We start from the raw sequence: 20,256 nt of genomic DNA on the forward strand, positions 1-20,256 counted from the left end.
GGAAAACAGCGAATTAGGTTTTGATTTATCCTACATGCGTAATGGACAAATGGTGCAACAGAAGGTCCCTGGATTGATGTACGCAGACGACATTGTGCTACTAGCGGACAATAAAAAAGATTTACAGATACTTGCGAATATCTGTGGGAACGCAGCGACAAATCTAGGCCTTAAGTTTAGCACAGAGAAATCAGGGATTATGATCTTTAATGAACACACGAGTAACTTCGTGGTGTCAATTCAACAGCAAGTAATACCCATAGTGAAGCAATATAAGTACCTCGGCGTACACATAAACGAAGGAAAGAATTACTCAAGCAACCACCAAGATAATCTGAAAATAAAGGGGAAGCGGAATGCAGCATTAATGAAACACAGAGCACTGTGGGGCCACAATAAGTATGAGGTGGTGCGTGGAATCTGGAAAGGAGTAATGGTGCCAGCGCTAACATTCGCAAATGCCATTATATGCTTAAAATCGGATATATTGGCGGGTTTAGAAGTTAACCAAAGATCAGTAGGCCGGTTGGCTTTGGGAGCACACGGTAATACGACAAATGAGGCAGTGCATGGAGACATGGGTTGGGCCTCTTTTGAAGTCAGAGAAGCACAAAGCAAAATTAGTTTTGAAGAAAGGCTCAGGAACATGGATGAAAATAAATGGGCGGCTAAAGTGCACAAGTATCTCTACATGAAAAGCGTGGACACAGAATGGAGGAAGAGGTCAAGGAAGTTGGCAACCAAGTACAGGATAATCGAAACTGTAAATAGACAACCAGGGGTCATCAGAAAGAAAGTGAGAGAAATAGAGACCGTGAATTGGATGCAAAGAATGGAAACGAAAAGGACAATGGAGATTTACAAGAATGAGAAGAAAGAAATTAGAAGGGAAAATCTGTACGATAACACAAAGGGCAGTGCCTTGCTATTTGAGGCTCGAGCCGGTTGCCTAAGGACGAAAACATATCGGAACAAATATTCGGAACTAGATGAGACATGTGTATGCTGCAGTAAAGATCCAGAGACCACTCAGCACATCCTAATGGAATGCGACGGGATCCACCCAGCGAGAACCGTAGGTAACGTGCAACTCCCAGAAGCGCTTGGGTTTAAAGTGGAAGGAAACATAAACAGATCAGCCGTAGAGATCAGCAAGAGACGATTAGAGTACTGGTGGGAAAAAAAGCAGGGAAAAGATGGATACGACCTGATCTCTTAAAATCATAGGCAGCGGTACAAGCTAAATTTTTGAAAAAGGTATACAAAAATGCGAGATAAAGAACATGTGTAGTATACCTGATTAAATCAAGCAGGCTAGGTGACTATTTGTCGCCACCCCGTTTCAAAGGGGATGCCAATAAATCATCATAATCATTGTGAGATTTCTGTTTGTGGCCCTGTCGCCAGTACTACTTTGCCGTGACATCTAAATAAATATGGGCAATAGTTACTGTGTATTGGTGTGTCGCAATATACATCATAAGTTCTGGGGACTGCAAGATCTCAAGAGAACGGGTGGGCAATCTTTTCAGTGAAATTGTATGGGTAAACTGGATTAAATATTAATATTCAGCTTGATGTTCATGAGTGCAATCTGGTGATGAGGCAGGATATGTTAAAAAAGAGTCACAGGGCCACCTTAACATATACCAGTTAATGAAGATTGGCTGGCTCATTATGAATTTCATTTGTCCTTGGTTCATTTATTCTAAGCCTCTAAGGCACTCACATTCAAGCTTACAATTTATACAAATTACGCAGTTATGCAGAGAAAATACCTAGTCCACTGCTCCTAAAAAGTTTCTGCATTGAGGAAATACCCAATAGGCCAAAAAGCAACTCTCTTAACTCGAAAGTTACACATTTGATGGTTTTTTGGAAATCAGCTACTTGCTTTTGAGTCACTGTAGGTTGAATGTTCTTTAAAATGCAGTCAGCTAGGTAAAGATCAGTTTGGCACTTTCTGAAGGAAAGCATTTCTGCACTCAATGTGCATTCAAATATGGAATTGAGTCATCCTCCTATGTTCTGTTCATTTAGTTAAAATCTCAATGCCACTAAGTTCAAATTTTGTTCTCTTGGAGTGTACATCACAGAGATGATACACAGATCATTACATTTGAAGATCCCAAGGTGATGAAACTGTCAGGGAGACGCCATCAAATGAAAGTCATTTATATAGTGTGCAAATTACTGGATAGTAGTGAACTTCAAGAAAGAATTGTTGGTACAGAGTAGCTGAGCAACATGCAAGAACCCACAGTCAAGGAGAATGCCATAGAAAGCTGTGAGAACAAAATACAAAGACCGCAGTCACCATACTCACTCACGAGCACGCTGACTTATTCTCATTCCAGGCTCATCACACAGGTGAGAAATAGAGGGCTAGTGGAAGTTAGCTGTTAGAAGCTGGATATCGGCGCCCGGTGTTTCTCATTTCTGCTGTCGTCCCTTGTCCAGAATGCGGTGTGATTCACCTATCTGAGTGAGGAAAGCTGTGAGGGGACATAAGTGTCAAAGGGAGCGAGATCTGGGGAGTTTGAGTGGATGTTAGTAAGGACAGAAGTGAGTCCTAATTAAACCGAGTTGGAAAGAAAGTCCGTGACGGCGCTTTTGAATGGATGTGAGTGCCAGTGAGTGGAACTGGACGCAAATTCATATGAGTGAGAGTGGGTGCTAGTAAGTGTGAATGGAAGTGGCGGTGTACGCAAGCGAGTGTGTGAGTATGAGTAGGAAACTGAGTGAGTACTGACAAGTGCGAGTCAGTACATGGCCTGCCAATATATTGGTGCGTGAGCGTTCACTTATTCTGTCGACCTATGATAAACGCACAGCAGTAGCATAGGCCTATAACATTCACAACCATGAACTTGCAACAAAAAAATCATTGTAATGAATAAAACAATATATTATAAAAACAAAACTAGTATACACCACTTAGTTACCAGTTTTAGTTTACATGAGTTACACCCCTAATTCGTTACTACTGCAGTATCTAGTATGCATCTGCTGTATGACATTAGAGTGCTGTACTAGCTCTTACCTGCTAAGTGCATGTTGCAGCTATTTATCTGATGGAGCACATTAGAACAATGAAAATTTCAGCAGGTTTAGCTGCTGTTCTATCTGTTCTTCTAATACTCTGCATAAACAAGAACGGTGCAATGTCTCTTAACTTGCCCCCTGCTTCACTCTGAAGAGGTTCGTGGTTGAAGCATGCTGTTACCTGCTTGGCCATCTTGAAGGGCTCCTCACCGGGTTCGGGGAACAGAGAAGTGTGGTGCATAGATTGTGCGGTGACAATCGTGCATGCAAAATCTTGCACACAAGAAGGTATCGCTTATGCGAGCTGGACTATCTGTATGTATATGTACTATCACACTCAGTACAAGTTACAACGCAAGAGTCCGTTTTTCAATTTTTTAATTTTATTTGCTGCCATACAGTGCCCATATGGCAGCGCCTACTCAAAAAAAAAAAAAAAAAAATTCTGAACACCATTCCAATTACTGGTAGCACCCTGTTTACAAAAAAAATGTCACCTGTTATATTTATTATAGAAAGAACTCACGGGTGTATGCTCGTACGCAACTTATATTGTGCGTGATAGTACAAATGCGAAATGAATTTTAAGTACTAAACAATTCTGGCAGACCCCATCTCACAATGAATGTTGACTTTAATGTGATTAGCATTGAAGTAATCTAGTGACACACTGTATTGCTACCGCTGAAATGCGTCACATATATGGGTTGTTAATAGGGTAAAACCCGAGTTTACCCAATTTTAACTCCTCGAGCAAATTTCAGGAGAAGCGGGTTGAACCAGACTTCCAAATCCAAATACTAACTTCTTCTCTTTTTTTATATATTTTTAAAATGACGAGCGGGGAGTTTGCGGTGCACACGCGCTAGCTACTCTGCCTCGGGGCAACGAAGTTAGATCCTGTTGGCTTAAGTGAACTGCAGTGACCTATACTAGTTTATTTCACAAGCTGTATGCAACACTGTGGACGCTACACAATTCTCAAATGTCCACCCAATGAGCACACTTAACTCAGTGTTAGTGACTCACCGTCACATTCTACGGCTGTGTAAAAAGTCGATGAGCACCTTTTCTTGAATAAAATGTTTCATTTCCTTGAAGTTGTCAATGATCTTTACTGTCATTACAGTATTTGCTATAAAACCTTGATGTCCCCCGATTACCAGCTTGAACAGATCCCTCATCTTAACATGTCAGCGTTAAGCAGCTCTTGATACCCTTCGATACGAAAAAAACAATGTGATGTATCACTTCATACATTTGTAAATTTACCCCGAAAAAACCCGAATTTTGGAATGGTTCCACAAAAAACCCAATTTCTCCTCGATTATCAGCTTGAAAAGTAGCACCTGATTTTTACTCCTCGAAGATGAAAAAATATAAAACCCTAAAATGGGAACACCCCTACCTGTGAAGCGTGTATGCAGCCAGACGGAGGCTTATTTTTTATCTTTGAGCTTCCGCCGCTGCTTGTGGCAATGGCCAGTTGTACACTTAGTACAGCTGCGCATAATCTCGTAAATTACTTGGCACAGCAGAGGAATTTAATTACGTGCAAGACTAATCACATAAACACCGACAGTCATCATCTTCCTCTTCGAGCTCCCACTGCTGCTTGTGGATGTAAGCATCAGCGTACCCGGTGTGCATCAAAGATGTTCATTGAAGAGTAGCATAGTGTTGCACGCTCAGTGACCCAAGTTGTTCCGACGGTTGGTTTAGAACCCACTTCCCTCAGTATGGCAGCCTGATGCCCTATCAATTAGACCATGGACTACCCAGTGACCCAAGTTGGTGGGAAAACGGTTAGGCACAGACATCCACCGTTCTCAGAGCAGCCACTCTCCCTGCCCTCAGAGGTGACGGGATCAAATCCCGGCCATGGCGGCTGTATTTCGACGGGGGCGACGTGCGAACACACCCGTGTACTTAGAGTTAGGTGCGCGTTAAAGAACCCCAGGTGGTCAAAATTGATCCGGAGCCCTCCACTACGGCATGCCTCATAATCAGAACTGGTTTTGGCACGTAAAACCCCAGAAAGAAGTTCTAGTGGAAGTACTGTTCAAGACAAAATTTTGATTTCTTCACAGATGATGGCTATTGTATGGGGAAACGTGTATATTTCACAATCTGCATAGAATTTCTTTCTTTATACCTTCGAAATTTTGTTCAATCCTTTTTTTTGGGGGGGGGGGGGGGGGGCAATTAAAGTTTTGTGTTGCCTCAAAAACTGGTTAATAAAACTTCTGTGCTTGAAAAGCACATTTATTCTGCTTTCTGTTCGTGTGTTGCATAAAATGTTGAGTGTAATAGTTCCTTCAGAAAAAAAGATATCTAGTGTAACCTACAAAAAGCAGGCATTATCCCCATGGTAGGGAGCAAGTTAAGAGCACTGTGACAGTGTGTGTGCTTTCATGACGAGGGTCAGTGAATGCATCCACGTGACCATCCCAGTCTTCTCATCGCCTCGCCACCCTTCTATGTGCAGGTGATCTTTGTGAAGGAGTGCCGTCCTTACGAAGAGCTGAACAAGCGACTGTACCAGGTGGACGTGCGGCCACAGATCTGCTTCGAGGATGAGTCGGTGCGGCAGGCCTACCGTGAGCTGCTCGACAACCGCTGCAAGTACTGCCCGCCAGTGCCGGGCAAGCCGGCGCCCACCTTCGGCAACTTTGGCATGCTGCGGAACCACGTGCGCAAAGAGCACAGCCGCACCTACTGCGACCTCTGCGTCGAGCACCTCAAGGTAGCTGGGCGCCACTGGGTCTTACTCTCCTGCCTGCTTCATCGTTTTTTTTATTAGTTTTTGCCTTTTGAGTCATTGTATTGAACATTGTTTACCTTTTTGAGTTTGTTGTAGTAGTGTGAAGTCTATTGAAGTACACCCTCGAGCAGAAGTGTAAGGACTGGGAATCTTGTTATAAATCCGGATATTCTTCTGCACTTATGAATGTAACTTGAAATTGAGGACTGCGCTCCGTACTTGGCATTGCTAACTTTCTAGTGCACTCGGCATTGAATTACAAGTAAATTCAGTTTTCTTTTTTCCATTCAGCCTGTGGTTCGTATACTTCTGCTCACTGTTGTACAGAAGGAATAGAGCTCTCGGGACCCAATAATATTGCTGAAGGGTTCGAACAAAACATTTCGTGAGGCATATGCATCAATAGGCAGCACGCGAACAGCGCAGCAATATTAACACTAATGATCAAAGTAGCACAAAAGCAGAATTAGCTGAGGAAAAATAGAATAAATACAAAATTCTGAGTAAACATAAGCGTGAACGCAAACCAAGAAACTGCAGCACTTTTGAATTAGTAGCTGCTAATAGCTAATGTTTGTAAGGCTTGTGGAACATACTACAGTCGGATGCCTCTACAACCGACACCTCTACAGCGATATGACCTGTATAAAGAAAGATTGACCATGTCCCAGCGAAATTCCTATCTTTTATATTTATGGTGAACGCCTTTACAACGAAGGCCACTCCTATGAGTTAGCATGTACAACGAAGTAACTGAGGCATCCCCGATTGGCTGATTTTTTGCTTTACAATGAATGCCTTGTAGCGATGCTGTCCTGCCCTCGGCAAAAATCACCAAGGTGCGCTCATCACTAGCGCTAACGGCAGGGCTAGCGAGGCACTTGATGAGAGGGTCGATATGAGTAGTAGTCCCGCTGCCGTGTGCTTCAGGAATCGCTGTACACGTATGCTACTTGTTGTAACAGTAATGGGTGCCACAGCTGACGAATACGTGACATTTGATGATGACATGATTATATAATTGTAACTGACAACGTTTTCAAAGTCATCAAGGGCAGAAAGGATGCAAATCTCAGTGAAGGCAACAGTGAGAAAAATGCTGCGAATGAACGAAGAATTTTTGACGGCGAGGGATGGGGGTCGTAGCGGCATTCCGCAATCTGAAGCTTTAATTTGCTTAGCTCCTGCGTTTCGCCGCGGAGTCACTTCGGTACAATAACTGTTATTGTTACTGTTATTGGTTAGCCACTCTTATTGCACCTGTGAACCTCTGTGCAATAACAGTGGCTGCAGTTGCGCATTCTGTCAGACAAAGTGTGCAAAAAAAATTGCGACCTATTTCGCTAAGTCTCTTGAATTCATGTAAAATCAGGTCTTTCTTTTGTTGAACATGTTTAGCCTGCTCTGTTGTGAGCGGTACACAGTGCAGTCTTTATAACGAAGGATTTTAGAGGTCCCAAGCACTTCGTTATAAAGGCGTTCGACTGTATAAGAATGATGCTAATTGGCACTATTGCTTAAATCTTCAAGTTATAATACAGAAAAATTTATAGGTTTGACTGCAGTAATTAGCAGGTATTTCAGGAAGGTGATACTGAGAGCACTTTTTTAAGGTCCCAATTTCCCTGCATTGTGACCTTCGGGATGGGAGTTGCAAGTGTAATTAAGGGTAAAATTGGAATGGCCCTGCAAGATACCTCCACAATAAAAGCAGCAGGAGACGGTAGAATCGCAGTCGATCTGATAAAAGGTGATGGGATATTGTACTTGAAAAGCTTACGACCCTTTGTAATCATCACATTGTGGCTTCAAATGCGCCATAGACTTGAAATGATGCCGACATAATATTACTTCACAAGAACGAAGACGTTAAAATGTCGTTATAGTTATTGGTTCATTAGCTTGCTTTCAGTTTGTGTAAGATATTCATCAAGGTAATTTCCAATAGACTCGGGGCAACACTTCAGTCGAACTTGCAGAACAGGCTAGCTTTAGGAAGGGATTTTGAAAAATGGACTGCATTTCATGTCATCAATTACGTAATGACAAATTCTGTGGAATATAACCAGCCCCTTTATATGACCTCTGTAGGTCATTAGAAAGCATTTGATTCAGTAGGTATACCAGCAGTCATGGAAGCTTTGTGTGGTCAAGGAGCAGAGGAATTGTAACTGGCTGTCATAGAAAATATCTAGAGAGATTCAACAGCTACCATATTCATTCACAAAAAGAGAGCAAGGAAGTATTGGTTAAGAGGTTTGTTAGGGAAAGAGACACTTCTTCGAATGTCAATGCATGCTTGCAAGAGGTACTTAATATTCGAGATTGGGAAGGATTAGATGTTAGGATCAATGGGGGAATATTTTGGCAACCTGGTGACGTCCTGTGTTGTGACACTGGAGATAACTTGCAACAGATGATAGAGGACCTTTGCTTACAAAGTCTGAGTGTAAGTGTGATAGTTGATATGCAGAAGACTGTTCAATAGCCTGGCAAGAGAATGGGAATTTGTGATTGGCAGACAGCCTGTTGAAGCTTTGCAGAAGAGCTGTCTAGGCCAAGTCATCACGGGGACCCAGATTACGAGACGGAAATCTCGAGAATAGTAAAAATGCGTTGATGCACGGCATGCACTCTCGAGTTGTTAGCAGCAGCTTACCTGTATCCTTGAAAACTGTACTTTGCAGTCAGTGCATTTTGCCAGTACAAGGAAACTGCAGGGCCTAACAATTGCACAATGGGTAATGGAACAGAAAGTGATAGGTGTTAATTACAGGTAGCAGGCAGTGTGAACCAGAAAGAAAGCACAGGTGTTGGTCTAGTTGAGTGTTTCATGGGGCTTTTCAGTCCCAAGGGGTCCCAAGGGTAGTGTAGACCGAGCGGCCTGCAGCTCGACCAGGTGGATCAGCAATGGGGCAGAGACAAAGCGACGCAGAACAGAAAACGAAAACATTTAATTATCTCGGTAAATAGTCGTCAGCTCAACAAGCCGCTCGTGAGCAAAAGGCAAAGGCTGTTCCACCGTCGAGACATGCTGCTTTTTATAGCTTCCCAGGAAGGTCTCTCCTGGATGAGGGAGCATATCGTCAGTCGAGGGACGCACTGTCGGTGCTTGGCCATCACGACTTGGCACATCGCCGTTAGCCCTTCACGCTAATGTCTTCCTGCAATGAACGTTGCTTGCTCTCCCAAGGTAGCACACGGTAGAGAAATGGAAAGAACGTTTCATACTGGCGCACAAATGCACGTGCCTACGTGCGCAGCCATGCTTGTTCGTGCTTGGCGCTAGAAACCAGGTTACTTACTTAGCGTTTTGAAGCGTCCGACTTGTTTATGTCGTCCAAGTGATAATTTGAAGCAGTTTTCGTTGTTTTTGTCTGCGTAACATGAATGTTAGTCCTGGAGGTGAGCCGTCACAAGAGGTAGAGATGAAGCTGGAGAGGTCATGTAGTGTGCAGAATAGAAAACCGGTAGTCTGTTGGACTAACACAATGGGTGCCGAGGAAAGAGAAATGCTGTCGAAGCATGGCAGCGGCAGGCCTGTGTATGGTGCGAATAGATTGAGAAATTTGCGTTTGAACTCTTTGCCCCCTCTTGTTTCGCAGATCTTTCCGGGTGAGCGGACAGCATACACGCGGAGGGACATGGCACGGCACCAGAGCCAGGGGGACCTGGATGACACGTCGCACAAGGGCCACCCACTGTGCAAGTTCTGCGACGTGCGCTACTTTGACAACGACGAGCTGTACCGGCACCTGCGCCGGGACCACTACTACTGCCACTTCTGCGGTGACGACTACCGGCTTCAATACTACCGGTGGGTGCCACTGCCCACCTGTCCACACATTCGTATCGATAAGCTGCGAAACGGGATTTCATGAGCAAAGAACCATACACATGATCTTCAAAAGACACAAAGATGTATACGCGTTGGTGAATAGATCGGCTTTGCTCCAGAACGCAGAGTCACCTGAAGATTGAACTTTACATGAATTGGATGGCTCAACTGTAAAACAAACCAGGAGACACTTGGTGTGATTCAGTGTCTGATACATGTGATGCATTTGAAACCTGTTATACTTTGATGAAGCCTGTTGTAAACTTGTTGCAGGTGTTATGTTGGATAGCATGCGGAATCGTACCATGATTCTTAGCTCAATCCTCGCTTTACATTCAGGGCATGGTTTCGAATATAACATGAAGTGCTTACAAAACTTGTTACATTCACACAAATATCATATTTTTCCATGTATAACCCACTACCACGTATAACCTGCACCCTCAATTGCAACAGCCCACAAAATAAAAAAAAAAAGCGAGGGCGTGCACTTTGTCCACTTCGCCCCAAATCAAACGTGCACCCACTTTCTGTTTATAAAGTAGAAAACTAACTTAGAAATTAAATTACAGCTCCTAAACAAAGTAGAAATGTAACGCGCACCTGATATTTTAGCAAGAAACATACGCGGTGCACAATGGCGGCTGGTTTCCTAAAGTCAGCTTCGCCATAACACAGTTGTGTTACGCAGTAAAGCATATGAACGCTGCGAAGGCTGTTTCGGTTTCATATCCAATTGCACCACTCTGGAAATATTTACCCAATTTTCTAGAAAAAGAAAGGTGCATGTTAGAATCGAGTATATACTACAGTAATTGGACACTGTGAGCTACGGTAATTGCTCAAAAATCTTCCGTTGGCTGAAAATAGGCGTTTTTGATAGGTGATGACGTGTGTTCAACACATTCACTGCCCCCTAAGCTTCGCCAAGAAAGGAGTCGCTATTCGGGTCATCATAGGGGTCAGGCGCATGCATGCTGACTTGCTAAGTTCGAATTATCCAGTGAAGGCCAATTACAAGATTGAAATTACGAAAGTTTGGGCCCACAGAAATGCATGGGCGTCGACCAGGACCTTTAGTCGGGATTAAATTAACCGGAGTCGAAGTAATGAAAGTCAGGGGCGGATCCAGGTTTTTTCTGAGGGGGGGGTCAGCTTCTGTCAATGATGATGATGATGATAGTAGCCTTCCTGATTTACCGAAATGCACTGTTTCTGCTCACGATAAACCCGCGTTTTATACGGCTAGAGCAACACCTCTAGCCCGCCGTGGTGGCTCAGTCAGCTCAGGTGTTGCGCTGCTGAGCACGAGATCCCGGGATCCAATCCCTGCCGCGGCGGCCGCATTTCGATTCGATGGAGGCGAAATGCAAAAACGCCCGTGTGCTTGCGTTGTAGTGCACGGTAAAGAACACCAGGTTGTCAAACTTAATCCGGAGCCTTCCACTACGGCGTGCCTCATAATCAGAACTGGTTTTGGCACGTAAAACCCTCGAAAGATGAAGAAGCCCTATAGCGAAGCCAGATATCGGTTTCTCCGAGCTTATAGGAAAATGACATTACCCAATACAGCCATGTGCTTGGCGGCTGTGCCTGATAATACAGGGTGTTCAAAACTAAGCTTGATGTTTTTCTTAAAATTAGGCACTGGGAGGCACGCGAAGACCACCTGTGCAAATAAGTTATGTGGCCAGGGGGGCACAAAGTGAGATGATAATTATCGCTGTGAGCAGCCGAATTAACTAAAGTTGAACAACTATTTTTTTTTCGACTGCAGTAAGTGGGTATGTTTGTATTGAAAACTTAGAGACAGTCGTGTTTCTACACAGTATCGGTCGGAATAATTATTCTAGCGTGTTCGTGCTCCGAGATATCCGACTCCAAATTTCAATTGTCTTACTGCGCAGAGTTCTCGACTCGACGCACGAGCGGTTTATGCTTTGTGTTGCTGTGGAAGGGAAGCATTTTTAAGATTTTTTAGGGCATTCACATCTTGATGGGTGAAGTGTTTTCATGAGATTTGTGCATGACAACACCAAACTTAAAGCGGCAGTATGTATGAAATATTCGTTAGCATAGCTAAAAAGGTTTCTGCTGTTGATGGTGTAGTTGTTGCTTTTGATTCCAATAAAACTTACAATACTTGGAAATCAGCAGTCACTTTATTTGCGTAGCCCAGGCAATGACCATGCCTGGTCATCTAGTCACCATTACGCACGCGCATTACACTCCGGCTTCTCCGCTCGCGCCATTATCTCGGCATGGCAGCTGCCGCCAGCTTTACAGGCTGCGCGGTCGCGTGTTACGACAGCGGTTACGGGTTCTTCGATTTTTTTTTTTCGCCAGCCGTGAGGCGAAGGGGGACAGTTATTATCTTTGCTAATGCCTCCGCCGCGTTGTCAGACTAAACGCCGCACTCAACAGCTGCGTCACATCATGGAGGAGCTTTGCGCCAATCCTCACTCTCTTGCATGCGTAATCATGCGAACGACAATTAAAATTTGGAGTTGGATATCTCGGAGCATAGACATTCTAGAAGAATTCTTCCAAGTGAAACTGTGTAGAAACACGACTGCCTCTAACTTTTGAATACAAACATACAAACTTACTGCAGTCAATGAATAGTTAATTATTCAATCTTAGGTAATTCGGCTGCTGACAGCGATAATTATCATCTCACTTTGTGTCCCCCTGGCCACATAACTTATTTGAGCAGGTGCTCTTTCCGTGCCTCCCAGTGCCTAATTTTAAGAAAACCATAAAGCTTAATTTTGAACACCCGGTATGTCTAGCCTGTATTGTTTCTTAAAATAAAATTTGGGATGATCTGTCGCAGGTTTGTTATGCATGCGTTAGCACGGGTCCGTCTTTGGAGTTCTGTTGGGACACCTTGATTTCCTTAAGAAGATTCTTTGTGTTCGGCTGAGACACCTTCGTTTGCTTTGGAGCTCCGACGCGGCAACCACTACGCTGGTTGTTTACGATATGCGGATCACCTCGTATGAAGAAGAGTCACGACGCCACCTGCAAGAACGATGTGGCCTAGTAGCCGAGAGCGCGAGCCAGCGTCTTCATGTTTTGTTTCCCACGCGACGTCATCCTTTTACACAAGGCGCGCATCTGCTCCCGTTTCTCTAACCACGCGACGCCATCCTAGGCCCGCGTGCTGGCGTTGGCCGCTGACATCACGCTCCCCCACTTCGCAGCCGCTCCGCTGCTCGAGGCTTCACCCCGCTCCGCGAGAACGGCCACTCAGGTAAACGGATCCGGCGGCTTTGAGCCTCCTATGCTTAATGTACGACAATAAAACTGCGAAGTTATAATGAAAAACTTGTAGCGTACGAACGGTACTGTGCTCGTACTGGATATTGTCAACGTGTAACTGTGATCACACAGCCCGCCGAGGTGGCCCAGTCAGCTAAGGCGTTGTGCTGCTGAGCACGAAATTGCGGGATCGAATCCCGGCCGCGGCGGCCGCATTTCGATGGAGGCGAAATGCAAAAACGCCCGTGTGCTTGCGTTGGAGTGCACGTTAAAGAACCCCAGGTGGTCAAAATTAATTCAGAGCCCTCCACTACGGCGGGCCTCATAATCAGAACTTGTTTTCGCACGTAAAACCACAGAAAGAAGAAGAAGAACCTGAGATCACACTGAGTGCTACAGTTAAAAAAAAGTTGCCTATGCGTAGTTCTTAGTTTAGCTGTTAGTTGCAATGTTATTATTTATATATGAACACCTCAGCGAGAGATCTCTTTCATTAAGGAGGTTGGTCGCGGAACCGATGACAGCCAATGAGGCAACCGATGACACCTCAATGGGGAACAGAGTTGATCAGGCGCGAAGGCGCTCGCGCGGACATCTGTGTGCTTGGCAAAAGGGACGTCCCCTCGTTCATTCGACGCCACCGAAGGGACGAGTAAGGCACGGCCGGCGCCAGGAGGTCCAAGGTGTTCATGAGAAAAAATAACTACGGCAACTTCGCCACACCACACCCCTACGGAATACAACTAAGCTTGTGAGCGAGCTAGCTTTACTTCTACATGGCTGATACCACTGGTCTCGCGAAAAATAATTTTGAAGAATGCTGGTGGCCGTATTTTTTTTTGCGACAGGGCCATCCACCATGTCAGCGAGGGGGCGATGCAGAAGTTTGAGGGGGGGGGTCAGGACATCCGGACATCCCCCCTGGATCCGCGCCTGATGAAAGTGTACTGTACTGAAATCAAATTAAGTTGAGGTTTTTGCATGACAGAACCACGATCTGATAATGAGGCACACACAATGTGGAGCACTCCAGAATTATTTTAGCCACTTTGGGTTCTTTAACATGCACCCAATCCACGGTGCACAAGCGTTTTTGCATTCTGCCCTCATTAGAACGTGGCCGCCATGGCTGGAATTGAACCCGCGACCTCAAACTCGGCAGTGCAACGTCATAATCACTGGGCTACCATGATAACTCTTAGATGGTCCCTGAAACACTTTTTGAACATAGTAAGAAACCATATCCAATCTGTAGATGAGGCTCTCTCTTGTGAACATGTGAGCCAAATATTATTCCACTGCATGCAGCAGGGAAATTGTGTCAACAGCAGCAAAAAATTGCTTGCTCTATCCTTTGCAATGTTGTCACCAGCTATACCGCAAGCAGCCAATGTAGGAGCTGGTGGTCGTGGTCTTGGAGTCCGACGTCAAACTGCGGGCCGCTCTCTAGACTACGCCACCGGTGCGTCTCGTAATGGGTTGCTGGCCTATGATACCGGCGCGTCACACGGAGGTTAAGTGGGCCCACGCCGTCGTCCGTGCAGAGTTGATGAAGAGGGTTGCTTCTTTCGTGAGGAGTACGAGGTCGGACATATCCAAGGGGTGCTGGCCCAGCCGTCTTCCTTCTCAGCCACGCTGAGGACGTTGTTGAAGGGAGGAACAGGTTCTCATCCAGCACGAAGAGTACTGGGTTTATTTACAATATTTACTTGAGAAGTACAGAACGTTACGTCTCAACAGTCTAGCATGACTAGATCGAAGCACACCAGTGAGCCGAAAAAGTCCGCTTAATTAAAAGCCCTCTGGCCCCCCCCTAGATCCCTAGGCCAGGAAAAGCTGCGGTCCCACCTTCCTCCAATCGGAGCGTCAAGTCACCGAAGGGTCTGCTTTGAGGGTGAGGGTGCACATAATCCCTCGGCGTTTTGTTCCCTGAACACATTCGGAGAAGTGCCCTTGGGCACACACTGCTCACTCCGCCACAGAAAGGAGGGGACGCTCATAGACAGGCAGCTTCGTGCTTGACTCGATCTGGCGCGTCTGGGTTCCCGGGATGGGTCAGCCATCGACAGGTTTGTCTGGAGAACGGCCTTGGTGGCTAGCAGTGGCTATGAGAAAGCGTCGTAGAAGCGGTCCTTTTCCAAGAGTTTCTTACTCCTATCGCCGTGGTCAGCATCCAGGTGACACCTAGTAACCACGTATTCCTTGAAACGTGTCTAGGCATGGTGTCACCGCTGAACTTTCCCGTGGGACGTTTTTCAGCTTCCCGAAGTGATTCATCACAGACAAGCAGGAGATACTAGAAGTTCGCTGCCCCTTCTGGTCGATCGTAACACCAACCAACCGGTATTGGTGCATTTCATGATCACGAGGAAATTCTCAGTAATACAGTAGAACCCCGCTGATACGTCTTTCACGGGACCGTAAAAAACAAAAACAGAAAAGAATGTAAGAGCCGGGAAACGCAAGAGCTAAGAAACAGGAAAAATTGAGTAATGAGAGTAGTGTTGAACTGTATACAATATTATTTTAATTCTTTAATTCCTACGTGTGAGAAAACGTCATAGTTTCGCCCGAAAGCCAAAGCATCGATTGCGATTGCAAATGAGTAGACAGCTATACAAAGTAAGGGTAGTAGTTTTATCGTCCGTATAAACTTTAAACATGCGTTTATTAACTATATTAACAAACATGGTGTCAGCGCGCACAGGCAAACATGAACACATCACACTCAATGAGCGCGAATACGCGCTGCCAAACGCTGGCGTGAGGAAGCGCCGCAGCAGCAGCAGCGAGCGAAGTGACCTTCGTGCTGCTGTCTATCGCTTCAACACAAACTGAACATCGAGAACACACAGTATGCACAAAGCTACGAGCCGCCAACGCACCTACACTGCCTAGACTCTGCCCTAATGCAGATCGCTTTCAAGATACGGCCCGCGTTCCGCCGCGCAGTGCGCAGTTGATGCCAGAGTACAACGCCGCCCGCTATTCCTCCCTCTCCCTCCACCCTCGCCGATGCTTCGAGCGCGACGGAAAATGCGTTTCCTCTTCCAAGAATCTCCCTCCGCTTCTTCCCGCTTTTCTTTCTTACGCGCGCGAGATTTGGCCGTGGTCGTTGGCTCCCCTCGCACGCTTTCATTCGCGCATACAGCATAAGGCACGCGGCGACGGCGTTAACGCCCTTGGACTTTATACGGAACATCTATGCGCCAAAACCAATTTTAGGGCCCCAAGACATCATAGACACCATCTTTAGATAGCAAATACTGATCTCAAAGGCCACGCTTTCTCTGGCAGAAATCGAAAATACGCCATAGGTGTCGCCCCCGGCACTTTGGGCGGCCAATCCCATTGTCAAGCCACCAGGCCAAGCGACATGAAAAGTCACAATGGTCGCTCGGGCCGGCGTGAGGTTGCAGTTCACAACGCATGATGCAGGAACAGTCCCACAGTTGCGACACAACAGCCGGGTTACCAATGCATTGGGTCCTATGGGAGCTATGCCGGGACCGGCCGAAAACGACGTAACAGCCGGGAAAACGCAGCACCCGGGAACGTAACAGCGGGGTTCTACTGTACTATTATTGCTAAGGTTTAGTCAAATAGATGAAAAATATATGTGCATGCAATCTCAAAAAGACTAAAATGTATTTTATCTTTGCACTTCTGGTCTACACGTGACAGTTGCACGTACCTGCGTCTGATGCGCATGGCCTCGGGAGATTGCACCGGCCTGCTGCGTTGTTTAGATATGTACTGCGGCCGCCGCGATGAGCCCTCTGGAGGCTGACGACCATGTGCTGTTATTTGTCTCTGTAGATGACGTAGCTCCAGGGGCGTGGCGACGCGAGTCAGCCTGAGCACCCATCTCGCGTCAAAAAATTGATGCGTAAACATAAACCGGAAGTAGCTTGGTAAAGCGAGAGAAAAAAGTAATGCGACTGCCTAGTTTATGGTCGGGGCTTTGCCACCTTGCCACTCCTCCCCCCCCCCCCCCCTTCCCCCGTGCAACTTCCAGTGCTCTAGTGGAGATGTGGAGTGGAGAAAAGAAAAGCTGTTGGAAGTTCAGTGCTCTGTTCTCTCTTCTGTCCCCTCTGGTGGCCTTGCGCTGTTAACCTGATTTGGCAGCATGTTTTACCAACAAGCTCAATCTTATACCCTTCTCAATTTCAGATTCGTGAAGCGACGTCTTTTAATAGTGAGGCCATTCCATGATTAGTTAGCACGGTGTTTCGGTGCCCCTTTAATGTGTCTCCTTTTGGGATACGTTGTGGGGATGCGCGACTCTCACGTGTCCCCTGATGTTGTTTTCCCCGCATGTCTCCTGTAGTCCGGCTTCTCTGCGTGGCTAAGCCCGGCGGTGGTTGCGGCGCGTTGCGAGAGATGGCGCTAGTGTCGCGATGCTAACGCCACCGATGGGCGAGGTCACTTGGGAGAAAAAGGTCGGAGGCGCTCTCTCTTTGGCTGGGGATCGGTGACCAACACGCACGAACGCTTCGCGCAACCGTCGCGCGAGGAGTGAGCGGGACACCAGTATGGACGAACACGGATCGTTCGAGCGCGCCACCGTTCGTGTGACCGTACACGTGAACGACTAGGCGATGGTGTCATAGCATGGGGCGAACGTATTCGCTCGCTATCGGGTCGCGGTGAGTCGGACTTCCTTGATTTGTCGCGCGCCCGTGTGAATGTTCTATTGGTCGTAATTCGGCTAGTATGTATTAGTGTATGAAAGGTGCAATAAATGCCCTTTTGATTCTCTGCACTACTGCGTTGTCGTTCCTTTGTCTCAAGAGCACATGTGTGAGAGCCCACAACGTCTAAGCAATCTTTTCCGCATGACTTTCAGCAACTACGAGTACCTGCGAGCGCACTTCCGGGAAGAGCACTTCCTGTGCGAGGAGGGTGACTGCCGCAACGAGACGTTCACAGCGGCCTTCCGCAGCGAGATCGACCTCAAGGCTCACCGCGCCCAGCAGCACAACCGGTTGCTCACCAAGGCCCAGGCCAAACAGGCGCGCACCCTTGACCTCGAGTTTGCCGTCACGCCGAGGGCGTCGGCCAACTCCCACTGTGAGTCCCGCTAGAACTTTGGTTATGTTGTATTTTCCCAACCTGGTGTAAGGGCCGCACTTTTTTGCCACAATTTTGACGAGGTAGTAAACCTATTAGGTGTCTCAGTGCTCATACTGTGATTGGAGAGTGTGCATGTGCATGTGTAAATTAAGGAACACGTGCTATGCCCCGTAATAGTGTGGCACCTTTCGTGCTATGCCCCGTAACAGTGTGGCACCTTTCGTGCTTTGTAGCTTCACCACATAACACCACTGTATTGCGGTGCAGCTGACTTTAAAGGCAAGCACTGTCTAGTGAATCTCAACGGCGTTTCAGTGTTTTTTTTTTCTACCTTTTATTTAATTCCACCTGACGGTTTCTTCGGTCCCGTCAGGATCGAATTAACAGAAGTCGACAGTATATGCCCCCCTTTCTTTTTTAAATAATTTTAGTTGAGTCAGTGCTTTTGTCATCTTTTTCTTGTCCGTATTTAACCTTGTTGCTGTTAGTATTACTTCCACGTTGAACACTTCATCAACCTAAGTGATTTGATGTTTCTCATTAGTGTCCCTTTAACACTACCTTCTTATGGCTTGGTGTGCAGCGTCCAGCGGGTACTACGACGACTCTGGGAGCCACGGGCGACGCCCACTGCGACAACCACGGTCAGGCAGGGGCCCACCGCCAGACACGAGCCGGTATGCTTTGGTCTCCTGGTGTGTTGGCGTGCATTTCCAACGAACTCCGCGACTCCGGTCAATGTACTACGGGGCGCTTTAACTTCGTGGAGCCAATGATTTCTGTAGGAATCCTTTCTGCAGGAAATATCCAACATCCCGAAAAGCAAATAACAAAACTATTCTCAGAAACGTGAGTGTTGGCAATGCTAAATTACGTCATTTGTCGACTTGTTGCTGGGAAAAAAATGTGACTGTCCCTGACATTTCACAAATGTTTATGCTTCACATCGTGCTGAGGTTAGGCCTCTGTGCTGTGTCCTGCTGCCTAATGCATAGCACCAGCCTCGGATGGCCACTAAAATGGTCTTCAAATAATCTGTAGCCATACTTCACTCTATTATGTTGGTGAATTGAGAACGCCTTAAGAACCACGTGCTGCTTACAACACCTCGGGTTCTTGCAGTTCATGAGAAAAACCTTTCAGTTCATTGCCAATAATCTAGCAGGAATTCTTTTTGGCTTTTTGTCCTTTAGATGCTCGTAATATAATCTTTTCACTTCATTAAAAGGAAGTTTGGACAAGAAAGGGTTTACATATGCTAGGATGTGCTATGCCAGTGGTTTCTCAAGATTCAATCTTATCGCAGACTCCATATTGATGTTCTCGCGGATCCCTGCAAGGATACAATTTTCATGATTTTTGCAAATTCCCAACACTGTGAATAATCATTCTTGTAATTTTGTACTGCATGTCACCTTCTGTTCAATGGCATCGTATGCTTTTCTATTTCATAAAACTTACTGCCTATCAGTTATTCTGCTCCGAATTAGGGAGAAAAAAAGAGGCTTTTGTGAATATTCGATACAGTAAAACTTCGTTAATTCAGATTTCACGGGACAGAAAAAAATGTCCGAATTAACCGAAAATCTAATTATTCAGGGTATCGAGCAAACAACAAATGGTTACTATGTCAGCACTTTTTTATTTACTGAATGAATTGGAAAAACCTGTTTCTATTTTGCCCAAGAGCGTACTAGTACGGAAGCTGCAATGCTTGTCATCTCGCAACTGATTATCGCTCGAAACAGTGAAGACCTCGTGACTTGATACGCAGTGCGGCCCGCGGCATGCGTCTTCATCTGAGACTCTTTTCACTTGCACGCACATCCCGATTATTTTTTTCGCCAACGAGTTGGTCGCCAACAGATTGTCCGTCCATCGTAATGTAGCCAGCGCTCTTCATCCTCAACAGTTTCGCCGTTTCAATGAGTCAAAACAAAACTATTATTTGCCGCAATCGCTGTGGACGAAACCACAGTCGCTATCGACTAGGGTTGCGCAAATAGTGGATGTTGAGTTCGAAGCGAATAGTGATTTTGGCCGAATATTTTCGAATCAAATGTGGAATAGTTGCTGTTCAAAAATCTTGGCCACAAAGTGACATGCAAGATAATTATTGGATACAAGCAATAATTAAGTGGACTAACTTGTGAGAATGAGACCACAATTAATTCAAGTATGACTTATTTATTGGAATATATTTGAGAATGTTGATGTCATTTACTCATCGCTTTCTCAGATTATTGTAGTTTATATTGTCACGTAGTAG

General features: G+C 45.9%; 1 protein-coding gene across 1 annotated transcript in view; it reads left to right on the plus strand.

Annotated features, from left to right (window-relative positions):
• LOC119453588 (E3 ubiquitin-protein ligase ZNF598) overlaps window positions 1-20,256 on the plus strand; it is a 37,693-nt gene that overhangs the window by 9,143 nt on the left and 8,294 nt on the right. The window contains exons 2-5 of the mRNA XM_037715639.2: window positions 5,534-5,791; window positions 9,415-9,626; window positions 17,761-17,984; window positions 18,571-18,664. Of these exons, the coding sequence (XP_037571567.1) occupies window positions 5,534-5,791; window positions 9,415-9,626; window positions 17,761-17,984; window positions 18,571-18,664 (788 nt within the window). The remainder of the gene's footprint in view (window positions 1-5,533; window positions 5,792-9,414; window positions 9,627-17,760; window positions 17,985-18,570; window positions 18,665-20,256) is intronic.

Source organism: Dermacentor silvarum, chromosome 5 (assembly GCF_013339745.2).
Source record: "Dermacentor silvarum isolate Dsil-2018 chromosome 5, BIME_Dsil_1.4, whole genome shotgun sequence".
In the NCBI taxonomy this organism is placed as follows: Eukaryota; Metazoa; Arthropoda; class Arachnida; order Ixodida; family Ixodidae; genus Dermacentor; species Dermacentor silvarum.